Source organism: Silurus meridionalis, chromosome 19 (genome assembly GCF_014805685.1).
Source record: "Silurus meridionalis isolate SWU-2019-XX chromosome 19, ASM1480568v1, whole genome shotgun sequence".
NCBI classification, from domain to species: Eukaryota; Metazoa; Chordata; class Actinopteri; order Siluriformes; family Siluridae; genus Silurus; species Silurus meridionalis.
Window position 1 is genome coordinate 7005287 of NC_060902.1, and position 17331 is coordinate 7022617.

Below are 17331 nucleotides of genomic sequence, written 5' to 3' on the forward strand. Positions count from 1 at the left end.
ATTATAATTTTTTTTAACATACTTTTTGCTGTTAGACTTACAGTGAAGACAATTAGTAAAATACTTTGAAAACACAGTTAAAGTTTATAAACATTTACCACAATTTAAAACACACGCATGTTGAAACACCTAGTGTTATTAACAAACGTAGCTCTAGAAGGGGTCCAGTGCCAATGTGTTAACAATCTTAAATTCCCCAAAGCAGGAACTCATTCACACAGGTCAGGAAACGTCTGCATTGTTGGGCATTTCACACACACACACACACACACACACACACACACACACACACACACACACACACACACACACACACACACACACACACACACTCACACGAATATGTTTTTGGGCAGTGAAAGGAAACCAGAATATCTAAAGAATTTCCAAGTGGACACAGATACCCAGAACGAACACGCAAAACACACAAACCGCAACCTGAATTTAGGGTTGAACCTGAAATCCTGGATCTGTGCTTTCATACAGGCACCACATCACAATCTGGCATATTTCTGTGAAAAAAAAAAAAGCTACAAAATTTTATATGGTCACTGTTTTTTTGCAAATATGTGACAGCTTTCATTTTCCTTAATAGATTGTTTACTCTTGAATATATCCCCTCAGATTTTAAAAGATCCCCTGAGTCAATTATTGCTTTACCATAGATGTAGCTCTGAAGAAGCCTGAATGGAATTGTTTCAAATTGGTGTATATCGAACATTTCAAGGAATATAAGGATCTTATTTGCAAGCGAAAGTTGCCTCTTGCAACAGGTACCCTATGAGATATTGTGTGCACAGGTACAGAAGATATTTACTGGGTGTCTTTTACCTTCCACATTAAACACAATAGAGCCTCCATCATTGAATACAAACAGAAATCATGATTAGTGATTAGTTGAAGTATTTTTTGCAGAGTAATACCAAACTGGTAAAAGCTGGTTTGAATGTCTTTTATCCCCAATATATGCTCTCAGATGTCCATCCTTCTTAAGCTTGTTAGGCAATGACATGTCCTTCCTCCAAGTGTGCCTTGGTATTATACTGGAATGTCATCATCCTGGCCAGGGAGAGGGAGCTCATCAGTAAACTCTCAAGAGACGAAAAAGGAGTTAGAGGTCTTTTTTTTAGGTGTCTGTTTTGTATTTTATACCATCATTTATTAATTCTGCCTCACCAGCCTATATAGAGCCTGATGTTGTTGCTTCTCCAGGCTTAGAGTAACTACCAAAGGCTCAAGTGTGAAGCCCTTATTCCTTTAGCTCATTTAGAAGTCTCTATATTCAAAATGGCTTTCAAACACACACACACACACACACACACACACACACACACACACACACACACACACACACACACGCACACAGAGCAAATCTCTCTCTAAAAATTTTCATGTATATCTTTGACTAGATTCTATTTGCTATTTTTGTTTGACTATTACTGGACATTTATTACATAAAAGGAAAGTGGAAGAAAGGGGAAGTGGCACAATCTCTCATTGGTTCATCCAATAAACTGTAAAAACAGACCAAAAAGGGTGTGAAATCTAAAAATGAACAGCATCTCTGTAATTATTTCTAGAAGCATTCATATCATTAAACAAATTTAAAGAATTAATAAAATAAATACATTTTTCTGATATATATGTATTTTTGAAATTTGATACTGCTGTTTGATATTCAGTATCATGTGTGGATATATTTTAAATTGATTATTTCTTTTCATTAGAAAATAAGTGGACAGAGTCATTTTCCTGAGGAGGTCAAACTCATCAAAATGTGTGTAAGGAAACAGCCATTAAATCTCACAACTGGCTTTTAGACTAGTTTGACTTATCTACCCTGTAAATCAGTATTGTGAGGAAAAATCAGTGGTGAAATAAAAAGTGATGTGGAAGAGAATGTTGTGAAAGTCCAGTATGAATACTGCTAGCACTCCTGACCTGTCATTGTGTATATTGTCCACTAGAAGCCGTTATTCTTCCCGCATGTGGTTTCCTTCTTCCTGTTATTTTAATTGCTGCAACCTGTGTCTCATTTCATTGGGCATATTAAGTCGCCCTGTTTCTTAGATTTTTGTTTAGTGTTCCTAAATCCAGCCGTCAATGTTTTGTTCGTGGATTACTCGATTATCTGAATTTTATTGTTTGACATGATCCGAGATTGTTTGGATCTCCGAAGCTCTGTTCCAAACATGCACAGAAGGTGCAAGAATAATACAGAGAGCTTTTTGAATTCAACACACTATAGCACAGACTGAATCCTTAAGCACAGCATGATAGTTAATTTTGGAAAAATATGGATAGGGCTTATCTCAGGAACGCTGGGCACTAGATGTGAGGTGGAATGCCAGTCCACTACAGGGTGCAACGCACACACTTATTCACACTTGGTGGCAATTTATAATAAGCCCACCAACTTGCATGCTTTCACACACTGGGAAGAAACCAGATAGGCCAAAGAAAATGCATAGAAACATGGGGAGAACATGAGAAAGTTGACAGACAGTAGAGTTCGGAATTGAGTCCCGGAGCTTTGGATCAGCATCACTACCTGCTGTGCCACCACAGTCACAAATGATTTCTGTTTTTTTAACATTGTGTCAGAATTGTTAAATGTATTTGCGACATCAGTTTAGATGTCTATTGAGATTTATGGCTCTTTCTCCCTATTTAGGAGTCATGTATTATGCCTTGTGTTCTAATAACTGCCTGAAGGTGTTGAGCAGATGCCAAATGTCTCTTTTCTCAATATTGTTTCTGGTGTGCCCCAACTTGAGAATAACAACTATACACCAACCAGGCATAACTTTATGTACAAAGATCAGGCATATCATTATGACCACCTGCCTAATATTTTGCTGTCCCCTCTTTTGTTGCCAAAACAGTCCTGACCCATTGAGCATTAACAGCATTAACTTATTCAGCAATCTCATCTGTTGAATTGAACCACACTGGCCAGCCTCTGCTTCCCACGTGCATCATTGAGCCTTGGCCACCCATGACCCTGTTGCCAGTTCACCACTGTTTCTTCCTTGGACCCCTTTTGATAGATGCTGACCGCAATTTTGAGGACAAAATGTTCACTTGCTGCTAAATATATCCCTCCCACTAACAGGTGCAATGATGAAGAGATAATCAGTGTTAATCACTTCACCGGTCATAATGTTATAATGTAATATTATGCCTGATCGGTGTCCCTTTTATATAAGTAGTATTTATATTTCCCATATTACTATGTAGTTAGCAAAATGATCATTAAAAATTGTCTAGAAGTGTTCTAAAGTTACCTGCAGTATACTGTAGGTACCTTTCTTTGTGCATTTATACATATTATGCACCAGGATAGTCGATGTTTTGCATGAAAAATAATGTTTAACATTACCCTTTTTATTATATATACATACCCTTCTTATCAATCCATTCTATTATATAGTGACCATAAACCATTAACCAGCAGTCACACAAGATTTTTGTTGTGTCTTGGTAGACATAAAAAAGAAGCCATTTCTTCTACATACATAGATTTGTGTATTTGTAAAAAATATCTACCAGACAAGATGTTCTTGTTAGTACTTTAGTGCACACAAATAAATATCAAACATGCCTCCCATTTATAAAGAAAAGACATTGATAAAAGCATCTATCTCAAACTAATAACGGACATGCTCATAATGAGCAACGATGAATTAGTGGAATGAAGCGCCACATATTTATTGACACCTGTACAGAAAAAAAAACAACTGTCACAGAGTCATGCAAAGCAGAAACACTCAGACCAAAGTAAACACAACGTGAACAATATATGACACCAGAAATAAATTAACCTCCTGAGATGCTGAACATACAGAACAATACGATATGTAAGGATACTACATGGCACTCATGATTAATTGAACATGTTGATACGTTTGGAACCAGAGCCACACCAAAAAACATCAGGCATTCCACTGAAACGTCACTACTGCATTAAAATCAGACCCGTCCAAGCACTGCATACTGTAGGAAGCTTGGATCGGAAAGTGCTTGTATAAAGGTCCCGTCGAGGTATTGTTGAACTATTTCATATTACAACAGATCAACTAGATATACACACTGCATGGGAGCGACAAGGGAAACCACTCACAGATATTTTTATCTTTGGGCAACTGAAATACACTTCATATACAATAAGGCTACAACATCAAGGGGTATTATAACAGACGACGTCAGCACACATCAGGCTCTTCTCTCTTGATTGCCTTAGACATCCATTTACTCGAAAACCATGCATCTGAACATTGCCCACTTCCTCCTCATACATATGGCAAATGTTTCAGTCCAGTGCAAATCAGAACAGAACAGCTTGCCAGAACAATCACTGTACATCACACTCCACTTGCTTATTGACAGTCGAACATTTACAGCAGAGTTGGGAGGAGGGTACAATGTATTACAGCTACACAGACTTAACCTCAGACCAGGACACACTTCTTGTCAATGAAGTCCAAGCCAACAAATTCTTCACCATAAACTTGTCACTAGTCGGAGAACAAGCTGGCAAAAGACTTCCGCAGGTTTCGAATGGTCTCAGCCTTGGCTTCATCCTCATTGCCAGAGCGGAAGGTCTCACCAAAGGCATTAAAGGCATTGGTCAGGGACTGGGATTTACTGAAAAAGAGACACAAAATGTAAAAAATATTGTGAACTTATTGGCCAAAGTCTTGTTTAAGATAATTACGATGTCTAATCTCAGTAGATGCTGCACAGTGAGGTATGTTCATATAGTACTGAATGTTTACTTGAGTTAAACATGTTGAGTGAAGTGAAAATTAAACAGAGACAAGAATCAATTTATCTTCAAAAAAATCATACGAATCAAAAGGAAAATCCAAAAAAGCTTGAAAATAAAAATACAATTTTAAGTTACTAATAATATATGTGACATTAATCAACAGATTAAAATAATTAATAATATTATTATTTTAAAATGCTTATATAGATATAGATATATATTTTATTTTATAAGCTGCTGAATAATGGTGAAGGTCACACTGTTAAATTAAATGTAATTACAATTACTTGGACTAGTCTAGCCCTGTGTCTTTTTAGGTATTGTATTGAAAAGTGTCAATCTAAACGATAAATGCAAAAACATCTTCTTACTTTCTACTCAAGAAGACTTATTTTTGCAAGTAACTACATGCAGGATTTCCTAATTAGAGTGGTGTTCTCAAAAAACAACTAAAACACTTGTGTAACCAAACCTTAGATTGACCCATGTAAATGCCGATGGAACTTGTGGGCACTAAATTGTATGAGAACAGTTAAATCTGCAGCGACGGCTAAACTAAATCTTGCCCAAGAGAGCTTCTTTCAGTGCATGAAGTATAAACTTTACTTTAAGAAAGGATGCGATGACTTCTGTTGTGGTGCAGGCTGTTCCTCTACAGCAGAGGGTGCAGGAGCCGAAGATGTCGATTCAGACGCGGCCACATTCTGAACTGGAGCCTCGACCTGGGCTTGCTCTTTAGGCAGAGGTTTGGCCTGGACCTGTGGCTTAGTGGGAGACTGGTTTTTAGTTGGTGCTTTGGGTGAGGATTGAACCTGTGTTGGAGCTGCATCGGTCTGGATTTGGCTGTGATCTGCTGGTTCAGGCTTGACTTTAGCTGGGGCCTTTGCCAAAGGTGGGGTCTGGGGCTTGGGCTGGAGCTGAGGCTTGGAGTTTCTGCGCACTGGAGGCACAGGCTTTGGTGGAAGTGGTTTTGGAACCTGGGGCTTTGGGGGTAAATCTGTTGGTTTTCCAGGTGCTGGAGTGGGTGAAGCCTGAGGGTGGGCTTTGGGTTGCTGGGTTGTGGGTGGAGGGGTTGGGGAAGGAGTTGTTTTCAAGACAGGATCTGGTCCTGGTGCACTAGATGCTGATGCGGCCAGTGGCTCTTGAGTCTTGGGTTGGGACTCTTTGGGTTTTGCTGGGGCTCCTAGAGTTTAGTATAAGACAGACTCACTCATTACATTAGATTACATTTCACAGATGACAATCATTTTAAATCCAGCACCAGATGCTCATAATAATATATCAAATTAACAAAAGACTCACCCCCTGAATCAGACCAAAGTAAAGGAACAGGTGGATACAAACAAAGAAAACCAGAAGGAAAACTCATGCTTTGTACTACAAAAACTTTTTTTAAATAAATAAAAAAAAACAAAAAAAAAAAACTGAAACAAAGAAAAGGATCAAAGACGGGAATGCAAAACAAATCTTTACCTTCAAACTACAAAATGAGATCAGCAAAAAAAAAAAAGGGAAAAAAACTAATAAAAACAAAATAAAGCCGAGAAATTGGATGTTGTTGGATCTCTTAGAAATTTCTCTGTTGTGATGGCACTTTTCGCCATTTCTTTAACCCTCATATTTTATTCAATACTTAACAAAGGGTGTTCCACTACCCTTAGCCGAATCTTAACATTTTACAGCAGTACATTTCTGTTTAAATAATCAATATACAGCATTTGGAGCAGCATGATTGATAGCTGGTATGAAATATCACTTTGACTCACAAACTTTGTTTTTCTCAGATCAAAATGACTTGAACATAATGTCTGCAATAGAGCAATGGTGTGACAAATATTTTTGATTTATCAAAACTTAATAGTTCTGGCTATACCTTCTACATAAGGGTTAATATGCCATTAGACATAAGAAAAAAGTGTGTGTGTGTGTGTGTGTGTATATATATATATATATATATATATATATATATATATATATATATATATATATATATATATATATATATAAAAATGAAATTTCAAACATATTACTCAAAAGCATCACACAGCATTTTTCTTCATTGTATCTATAATTGGAATCTAATCAGTGATTCTTAATTATATATTCAAATATTGTGTGTGTGTTTGCTGGAGAGTAAGAAATGAATAAAACTAATGGTAATAAACTAAAATTCGATAAATTAGGATACAGTAACACAACTTGTGTAATAGGGGAACTTTATTACTTTGGACTTGGGGGTGGGGGATTTTGTGTATGTTATGTACAGTCAAAGCTGTACTTAATTCAAGTACTGGATTTAAAGAATAACCCCAGGCTCAAGAATTATTAAAGCCTAATATAACATAATGCAGTGACCATTCAGCAGAAAATGAAAAACATTCACAAACATCTTTAAATGGAAATTCCTACCTTAAATTTTTTTCTGTTTAACTTCATTACTAACATGAATCACTTCCAGACATGCAACATACAAAAAACAAAAAATCCAAACAGAACAGTTCTACTCGGTTACATTTACCACCTAATACTGTCATCATTACATAAAATATAGAACACACATGGCACTATGTTATTCCACTAAACATTACTATTCATTTAATCATATAGATTATAGTTATAAAAATATTAAACAATCTCAGTATCATTATGAATGCATTGCATCAGAAGACTATTATTTGTTTACTCATAGTGAGCTTGTACACAGTCGCACTTTCATATTTTATAACAGTCATAGAAGAAGTAATGAAACACTTTGCAGACATGGCATGTTATGCACCCCAACTATTTTAGCAGTACTATGAAGCGGCTTTGACACTTTTTGCCACCTGTATAAATGCTCAAATACTGAACACTAATAATGAGCTTGGAGCATTGAAAGCATTATCATGGTATTTTTAGGCAAACTGAAACTCATCTGAAGTGCTGATTCCACTTTCCAACTGATTCTACAGCAATAAATGTTTTCGTGTGTGATTAATCTTAAAACACCAAATTCAAACTGTAGGTTTTGCATGACCTGTTAAAGTTGGTAGCTGTATCTCTACACATTTGTCTTTGAAACAAATTTTACACAAAAGCAACACAATTAACTATATGTAACCAGGCAATTGCATTCACATTACATTGAACCACGCAGCACACAGCAGTTGGTTGGCAGCATTTTCCCAAATAAAAATGCGCCTACAACTTTTACAGACAAACTAGTGGTGCAACAATATGGCATACTGAATTGTTTGAAATTAGGCTCAAGATATTATGCATGCAAAATACAATAACGGTTTAATAATACCACTTATATTATATAAGGTGTTCTAAACATTTAAACTCAATCCAGCCTACATTCTCTTATCTGAAACAATTGCATAAAGAACATTCTTTCCTACACGTGTAACATTCAACCAGTCTGGTACACCAGAGGGTGATCTTTACAAAACTTTCTTGTCATGCTTCCTGTAAAAAGGAATTTTACAGGAATTTTCTCATGCTTGTTTTCCTGAAAAAACATGAGAATTTTCTATTGTAATATGCAATGGCGTTTTTTTAGTGCACCTGATTACTGTTTTAGGGATATCAACAAGATTTTCAAGATGCTCAACCTTCTTATCACAAGGCACTTGCACTGGTCAAGCTATGTTCAATCTCACCCTGCTAACGCAATGATACACAGGTTTCAAGGGGGGATTCCTAGAGGTTTTTGGCCACTCAGGCTGAGAAAGGATGCCATGGAGAGACTACTTACATGAAAACATTGGGAACTATTTGCTAATGATTTTGTGTTAAGCTTTCACTTTAGCAGCCGAAAATGACTGAAATGAGTCAATGGTGAATGCAGATTCTTTTTTCAGAATCTCAGTCCCTTCAAATGGCTATCTGAATTGACAGTGTGACTAAAGCCTGCCACCATGGCAGTCTAAATTTTGAATGCACACTAAGTTAACATTGAACCGATGGACAGCTAAAACCAGGCTACAATCTTTGGCTTGTGCATGAACTATTTGGACCCAAACATCAGAGCCACACCACAAGTGAGTAGTAGTAACATTACTCTAATGATAAAGAATAAACATATCATGCTGTCTCTTAAATTGTTTTGGTGTTCTGGGTCTAATTTTATCCTTGCTCTTGAAGCTAAGATGAAAACGTAGCTAAGATTCATAGGCCTTGTTACAAGTCCATATACAGTTATAGCCATAGTTGGGAGTAGGAAACAAAACCAGATACACACCAGTGTATCGAACTTAGAAATTGCTCATGGACACCCATTTGCCATAAAAACACAATTGCATTGGCTATCCTTGTTTATGGTATTACCAAAGAACACTATTCCGAAGCCCTAAACAGATCTAGCTGAAGTTTTTAGTAAGACCAAGGCTTAAGGTTAACTTCCCATAGACTATTCAACTGACCTTCCGTCAGGGGCTATTCACCCTATATGAATTGTTTAATCATAAAAAAAAAAACCTTTGCATCAACCAACCACAACCAAGATTTACATTGCTTTCTAGGGTAGGCCAAATTTAAAGAAAGTTCAACAGGGGCTTTAGCAGTGTGATCTCTCCGCTACCCATGATTCTCAAAGGCGAACACAAGAAGCTGAAGTGAAACCAAGAGGTAGCCTTTTCTGTAGCCTTAGCAACATGGAAAAACTGGTACACCCCTGGCTATCAAGGCAGCCTTAGAGCAATGGCAACATTGGCCCGAGGGTGCAGAGGGTGTCCATGATTGCTAAGCTTGCTTGGGAGCAGAGCACGCTAGGTCGGTTCTCGAGGGAGAGGCTGCCTACTGATCACCAATCACAAGAACCACAAGAGAATCATAAGAGTATGTCAAGACTTCCAAGATACCCCACTTCAGGCCAAATGCACCCTTTACTTGCACTTACCTATTAATTACAATTATTATAAAATATGTTGTAATTAAATAGTGATGATATAGTGTACAGGCCAAGTAAGAGTACAATACACTGCATTCTGTAAATGAGTTTGAATGGATCATGCAAACAATAGCTTTAAGTTATGGTACTTTTATAATGTTTTATACTGTAATCAACTGAAATAAAAAAGGTACATATTCAAGTCGTACATCGTTATTATGTAGAATTTGATCAAATGTGATAAGTGCACCATGAATTCCCTCCGACAAATATGTAATATGAGCCTCATCTGAAATGCACCACTCAGTGCCTAGAATTATCACTCAATAAATGACTTCTGAAAACTCTTTGTACTGCAGCAGATAGATCTGTGCGGACATGCCGTGTGTAAAATTAGTGTGACTGGACTGGTTTTGTTTCTCCAGTAACTCCACTACAGTCAAGAATTTACTGTAAACCACCTTGCGGAGGAACTCGCTGGGACAGAGGCTTTGTATGGTCAGCCGGTCCTTCCTTTACAGCAGGGCTCTGTGGAAACACAAATTATACACAACTTACGTCTGGTGGGTATATATATTGATGTCTTTCTGACTCAACACTAGGTGGCGCCTGTTAGACAGAATATTGGACATTTCTTTAAAACAGTGATGCAATTTATGTTGTCTCAGATGATTTAAGCTAATCCATGCTCACAATTTCATAATGACAAAAAGTAAATGTATGCAATGATTTATGCAAAAAAAAAAATTGGCACATCAAATTCTTTTCAAAGCTATATTTCCTCATATAGGCACTCTTAACATGTATCAGTTATAAAATTATTTGTGGTAAGGTGGATTTGCTACCTGTGGTTGTTGGACAGCAGCTGGAGGCCGCTGCTGAGTTCGAGTAGGTGCCCGAGTTGCTAACTGGCTCATCTTGGCTAGAACAACATCGGATATCAGCTGCCGGTCTTCTGATTGGTGGTCCCCGATGAGCGGCATGGAGGAGCCCACCACCTGAAGAGAAATAATACAAAGATCAGTTGTATCTTAATCTCAGTGGTGGACAGTAACAAAGTAAATGTAATTTTGTTACTGTACATGAGTAGCTTTTTCATGTATCTGTACTTTACTGAAGTATTTCTATTTGGGGAGACTTTTAATTCAACTTCACTACATTTCATAGTCAAATATCTTACTTTTTACACAACTACAATTTGTAAAATCAGTTGTTCCATTTTATTAATGAGTGGATGAAAACTTAACTAGTCAAGCACACAGTAAAACACCAATCAGGCTGATTGTTTTGATTGTTTTGATTGCCTCTTGGTGGTATCCACTATCTAAATCTACAGGTTTTCAATAGTTCCCAGTTCTCAACCGTATCCATCCACATTACCAGTTGATTAGGCACACCTATTAGTCTTTTTTCCTGAATACCAGCATTAATTTCACAAAGACATGGATTCTATACTAGCTGCATTATGCATTCATTTTGAACCATGCAGAAATGATTGTTCTATGTTAGATGACTGCACATTTTTCTGTGAGCAGCTCTTTGCACCTTTGCACCATTGCACCATCTTGAAGATGGTGGGTGGTGCAGTAGGGATTATGCATGACACAGAAGCTGAGACAACTCATTGTCACATTACTATACTATTATTCCTGAACTGGAGTACCTCACAGGAACTATCATGGCATTTTTATTGTTTGTAAATATCTATAATCTTACCTTTTTATTTAACATTTTAACTTGTTATTTTCTTCTCCTAGCTATTTGTGCTTTAGCTGAATGTCAAATACAATTAGGTTGTTTTTGTTTTCCCTATTAAAATAATATTTCTGCATGAAGTCATTTGTAATAATTTAAAAGGTTATATTAAGGCAACAGCTGCTCAACAGCTAGGATGTACTGTACAGGCAACAAAAATGTAAATAAATTATAGGACAATAAGAATGGGAGAAATATTTTAGGTATAATGTCTGTGACTAAGATTGGTTCAATGCTTTCCTATTTTAGAAGGTGAAAGCTTGCAAAGGGCAGAGGACCATAAACACACATGGTCACATAAAAAAAAGGTTACATAAGCATTGTCCCTCCTTTTCAGGGCCTCCACAGTTTTAATGGAATGTCTTCAATTTCTTTACAGCATTTTGTAGACATAGTCTACTGCATTTAAAACTAAACAGTGTACAATACAAAGTTACCTGTGTTCTAAAAGTTTCTGTCAAGTTGTTATTATCTCTTTTATATGAAAACCATCATTAAAATATTTCCCCCCAAATGTCTGCACAGTGGGAGCCATAATGCACAAATGGGCAATAGTAACTCAAAAGATAATACAACTTCATATGACTGTTTTTACTCAGCACCAAGTATTGTGATTAAATGTTATTTTAGACTAATTAATGCCCTTTTTGCTATTTGTTTTATTAATCACTTTAGTTTAATCATTGCTATCAGTGACTTTGCATTCCTCTTCAGTCTCAGGTTTTCTGACATTTGGTCAAACTGCAATGCAATTGATGCCCTACTCAGAGTGCATTAACACTTCCTTTAGCAATGTCTTTCAGAAAATACTTTTACATTTTACCATATGCCAATTGTGTGATATGATAAATATTCTTTCAATATTTCATTTCTTTTAAAGTTCTTTAAATTTTAACTTTATAAATTTAGCACCTGGTGTTTCTTAATTCTGGCCTTTCAGATCGCCTAAACGTAGCCCTAGGAGCAGATTTAGGAACCAGTGTAAAATATTGACCGTTATTGTTACTAACACTGCCTTACCTCAGTAATGTAGTCTTTTCCATCCTTTCCATGAATGGCTTTAACAGCACAGACGTCCAGCCCTCCAAAGATTTCTGAACAAATGTCAACCCACATCTTATATCTGTGTGACAAAAGAGCAGAGGCCAACAATTTATTAAATACAAAAATAAATAAATATTAATAGACTTGTTTTTGGAGTGCATTTTAATTTATTTTCTTTTTCAATCTAACCAGTTAGTAAAGATATGCGTTAAATGGTTTTACAATAAATTATATATCTGGACTGCTTGGTATTTGACTATTGGCAGATGAGTAACACAGAAAACCTGCAGAATGAATGTGCCTTTCTTGGCAAAGGGCTGTGTGGAGATGATGTAGATTGTCTCTAGGTTACATATGTAACCTTGGTTCCCAGATTGAATGAGATGCTGCGTCATAACGCTTTGGGAACGCTTCAACGTTGTCCACGCCCTGAATCGCATGTGTAATCAGTCCAATGATGGGATGATGTTACGACAAGGAAGCTATAAAAAGCACATGCTAGCTTCTGAACAGGCAAGGAAGCGCTGCAGGGATGCAGGCAGTGTGACTTAGAGATGCAGCGTCTAATTCTTTAAGGAAACCAGGGTAACATACGTAACCTGCGTCACAAACAACCATTCTTATCATGTTGCCGAACAGACCAGTAGGCACTACCGGGGCATCTAACAGCACAGAGAGGCCTCTCAGTGGAGACGAGGACGGACATGGCCAATGGCCCTAGTGGTCTCCTTAGTAGCCCTAAGAGCTAGGTCTAAAGCCCCACACATCTTAAGGACCTGATTGCCCTGAAGAAACTTCATGTCTAGCTCCAGCAGCAAATCAGCCTGATAAGCCTGGAGCTTCGATGTGTTCAGGCAACCAGCAGCTTGCCCTGCTGTGGTATAAGTTGTATGAAGCGGTTTGTTGGGCAGTACCAGAGACCTGAGAGATAATGTAACACCCATGGAGCAGTAGCCAGCGAGCGTCTCTTCAACCCGAGGCATTGTCCCATAGCTGTGCTCTTTCAGCTCTACTATGTTAGCATAGAAAGAGGAATTGGGGCTGAAGAGGCAGGCCGTATATAGATGACCCCAGGACCTAGACACTTCAGTGCTTTGGGGTAGTGATGTCGGTTGCAGAAAGCGTTCTTCAAGTTTGCTGGACGGGCGCTGTTTCTGCTGCTCTGCTGACCAAGCGGCAACAAGTGTTTGTGCACCTTTCCCCCCGTCGTGCTGCTTCCGGGGGTTCTGGAAAGAGTTCGCCAGGACGAAGTCTGCCTACTCCTGGTAGCCCCAAGGTGGCTAAGCAAACTATGGTTCACGTACCTAGTAGCTCTCCTCAAGCACAATCCATAGGCGATTGCTCTGAGGAGGGATCTCCTTTCCCAGCTCTCCTTTCCCCCGCTCAGAGTTGTGGAGGCTGTGGCTAAGGCCCCTGAGGGGGCACAGCTCTGAGGTTCTAGCCTCCCCACCGAGGTGGTAGAACCATTCTTCACTCCAGAGCTCCCTCCACAAGGAGGACGTATTCGGCCAGGTGGCATCTGTTCTGCTTGTGGTGTGACCACCAGCAGCTGGATCCAATCCACTGCCCGGTTAGCTCAGTGCTGTAGTTTCTCCAGTGACAGTTCACCAAGTCTATGCGTCTGCCATTTTAGCTTTCCATGACCCGTAAGATTGCAGGCATTCTATCCTTCTTCATTCCAGGCCCCAGACCAGGAAAAACTGAGCCGGCTGTGTCCGGTACGCGCACTGGACACTTACGTCCACAGGATGGCTCCTTGGAGGAAAACTGATCAGCTGCCCAGCTGCTACAACCCTCCCAGTAGAGGCCTCCCTGCTAATAAGGGAGGGGAGCTCTGAGCAGATGGATCCTTGATGCCATCACATCATCCTATTGGTCCTCTGGTCTACCCATTCCAGAGCTCACTCCACTTGGAGTGTGGCTGCCTCCACAGCTTGCTCCTCGGGAGTACACCTCCAATGCTGAGGGTTGTTCCACCCTGCTGATCTTTGTGCGGTTCTATAACCTGGACCGCAGTGCCACTCCTGGCCCCTCTGTCCTCCTCTAGCTGTGTGTAAACATACCCACTAGTCAGGGACTGGTCAGTCTGGCGTGATTGGACACTCGTTCCCAAAGCGTTTTGACACAGCTCGAGATCCTGAAAGAGAATGTCTCTAGGTTACGTTTGTAACCCTAGTTCCCTGAGGGAACGAGACACTGTATCTCTAAGCCACACTGCCGGCATCCCTGCAGAAGCTGGCACCAGCTTCACTCCTTGTGTGTTTTATAATTCCTGGTCATGATGTCACCCCGCCAGTGACGGCCAGCGTCCAATTTCTGACTGATTTCACACATTATTTCAGAGCGTGAACAATCGGGAATGTTCCCAAAGTGTTTCAACGCAGTGTCTCATTCTCCTAGGGAACTAGGGTTACATACGTAACCTAGAGACGTTCCTAAACATTACCAAATGCTTTGTCACATGACATCAACCCACCGTGAAGGGTAAAGACAAACATGTGTTTCCACTGAGGCATATGTAGCCACCCTCTGCATCTTTGTGAAACACTGAAACACTCAGAGGAAAGATTTATTTGCCCACAAACATTCACAATTGGCTACCTTTGTTCTGAGCGATAGAGGAAAATAAGTAATGCCACCTTTCCAATTTAGTAAGCATGACCAATTTTGGCCTCTGGACTCTGGCTAATTTACTGTTTTGAACTTGAACTCTTCTAAGGATAGGCTGAATGCCGTCTGATTTGAAACTGAACACATAAAGACAATGCCATAGTCAAGATACAGTACAGTACAGTACAGTATAGTACTGTTTAAAAGTCTTAGGCACATGCAAAAAAATAGTGTGAAGAAAAGATGCATTTAAAAATAATAATGAAATGAAAATTCTATATTAAAAAGTTAATATTTGGTGTGGAAAAAATATCAGTAGACTCAGGTACACTTTGTGCAGTTTAATAAATTAGTTGAAAAGATGCCATAAAGTTTTTAAAGTATATATATATGATGTATGTATGTTATTTTTATATTGTCAATATATAGTATATATGTTGTTTATATAGTCAATGATGCAGAAGTCATAAAATAAACATATATAACGAAACCTGGATTAAAAAAACATAGGGTGTCTAAGAATATTTTTGCAGTTTTTTATATGCAGAAAATTCATATCTCAAACAATGAAAAAAAAATCCTCAGATCCAAATGATGCATGATTAAAAGAGGTGCAAATAGATAGTATGACTGAAATAAACTAAAAACAGGGATGTGGATCCAGAATCACGAATAATGGAATCAACTGTGGAATAATATGCAACAATTTTCTAGTTCTAGTTACTCTACATTATGAATGTTATGAAAGGTTGAATGTTATGAATCTAAATAATGATTTAGCCTGTCTGGTTTAATGTTGAAGAGAAAAAGAGACTTGGGAAATTCTCATAATGACATTTTATTCTTACATTTCTGAGTTAGCAATTTTATGCCTACTTACTTGTCTGTCATAGCTACTTGTTCCAGCATGGCAGAGCCAGTGTTTGATTTCCAGTTGCCAGAGATGGATGTTCTCCTGTAAGTGAATAAAATGTAATATACTCCAAAGCAATAAAAAATCTGTCTCTTTAGTAAGCTCAAAGCTTCAGAGGGCTTATATAATATCTGTCTGATCAGTGGCATTGATAATAATAATTAAATATTATTATTTCGCACTATCACTGTAGATGACAGCTTAGGCATTTTTCTCTAAATGTCTTAAAGAACTAGAGGCAAATAATGCTTAAGGGATTTGACAGTCGATTTATAGGAAATAAAAACGGCATAATGCAGTGGTTTATGAAACCCAAAAGAGAACATGCAGACTATAATGTTCACGGAAGCATTAGATAAGACATTGCAACAAAAAAGTAGCAATTATTTAACCTTAAATAACATTGAGTTAAATATGAGGTTTGGCAAATGCACATACCCTAGCATGCACAAATATCACAATCATCATTATCGTCATTATCATCACCATGCTTGCCATAAACAGTGATTATACAAACCAGAAAAGATAATGCTAGTGATTTTTGTGGGAATATGTACACTTACATATAAGCTTTGTAGTCAGTGCCTATCTTCTGGACCCTGATGTCATACTTGGCATCAATGAAAGGTTCTGTAGTTGTGTAGGTCTGAGTGATGGCCACCACGCTGGCAATGTCTTGGAAATCGCTGTGATTATCAACTTTAACCTGTCACAATTCCCAATACATGTCTCATAGCAATTCTACTGAGTATAAGAGTCTAATATTTTAACTAGGTGTGAAACCATACCAAACATCGGCCATATCAGGATACAATGCTAAACTCAGCATTGGATATTTTAGGATTTTTTTTTAAAGAATGCCTAAGATTTTAGAAAAAGATGTACACTATGTCCAAGGGTATATGGACACCTATCTATTTCACCCGCCCCAAAATTTTACCACATCAGTTAAGAATGCCTTTGTATGTTGCGGCATTACGATTTCCCTTCATTGGAACTGAAAAGCTTCAAAACTTGTGCACAAAGGGAAGTCACAATAGAGGTCAAGGTTGGCTTTTAAAGAACTTGAATAACATGTACTTTCGGTATGAACCATGATGCCAACTTGCATTAATCTTTTTGCTCTCTTGTGGCTGAATGTGCACAAATCTTCATAGTTACAGTCCTCGAACATAGATGAATTTTGGGTAAACAATTCAATATTAATACCCATGGTTTTTGAATAAGATGTTTAACACTCAGGTGTCCACATATGCTTGTCCTCATTATCTATTTTAGTCTGGAATCATAGTATAAAATCAGATTAACTTAAGTAGCCACTTATTGTAGACACCAAATGTCACTAGGTTCTGTTTTGGTATAATA

The 17331-nt window shown here is 38.1% G+C and overlaps 1 protein-coding gene across 1 annotated transcript in view; it reads right to left on the reverse strand.

The window, feature by feature from the left end:
* Positions 1 to 3686: 3686 nt before the first annotated feature.
* Positions 3687 to 17331, reverse strand: part of syn2b (synapsin IIb) — a 71226-nt gene continuing 57581 nt past the window's right edge. The window contains 7 exon segments of the mRNA XM_046875030.1: positions 3687 to 4647; positions 5378 to 5954; positions 10106 to 10172; positions 10490 to 10642; positions 12420 to 12522; positions 15934 to 16008; positions 16530 to 16672. Coding sequence (XP_046730986.1) covers positions 4518 to 4647; positions 5378 to 5954; positions 10106 to 10172; positions 10490 to 10642; positions 12420 to 12522; positions 15934 to 16008; positions 16530 to 16672 — 1248 coding nt within the window. The 3' untranslated portion in view covers positions 3687 to 4517.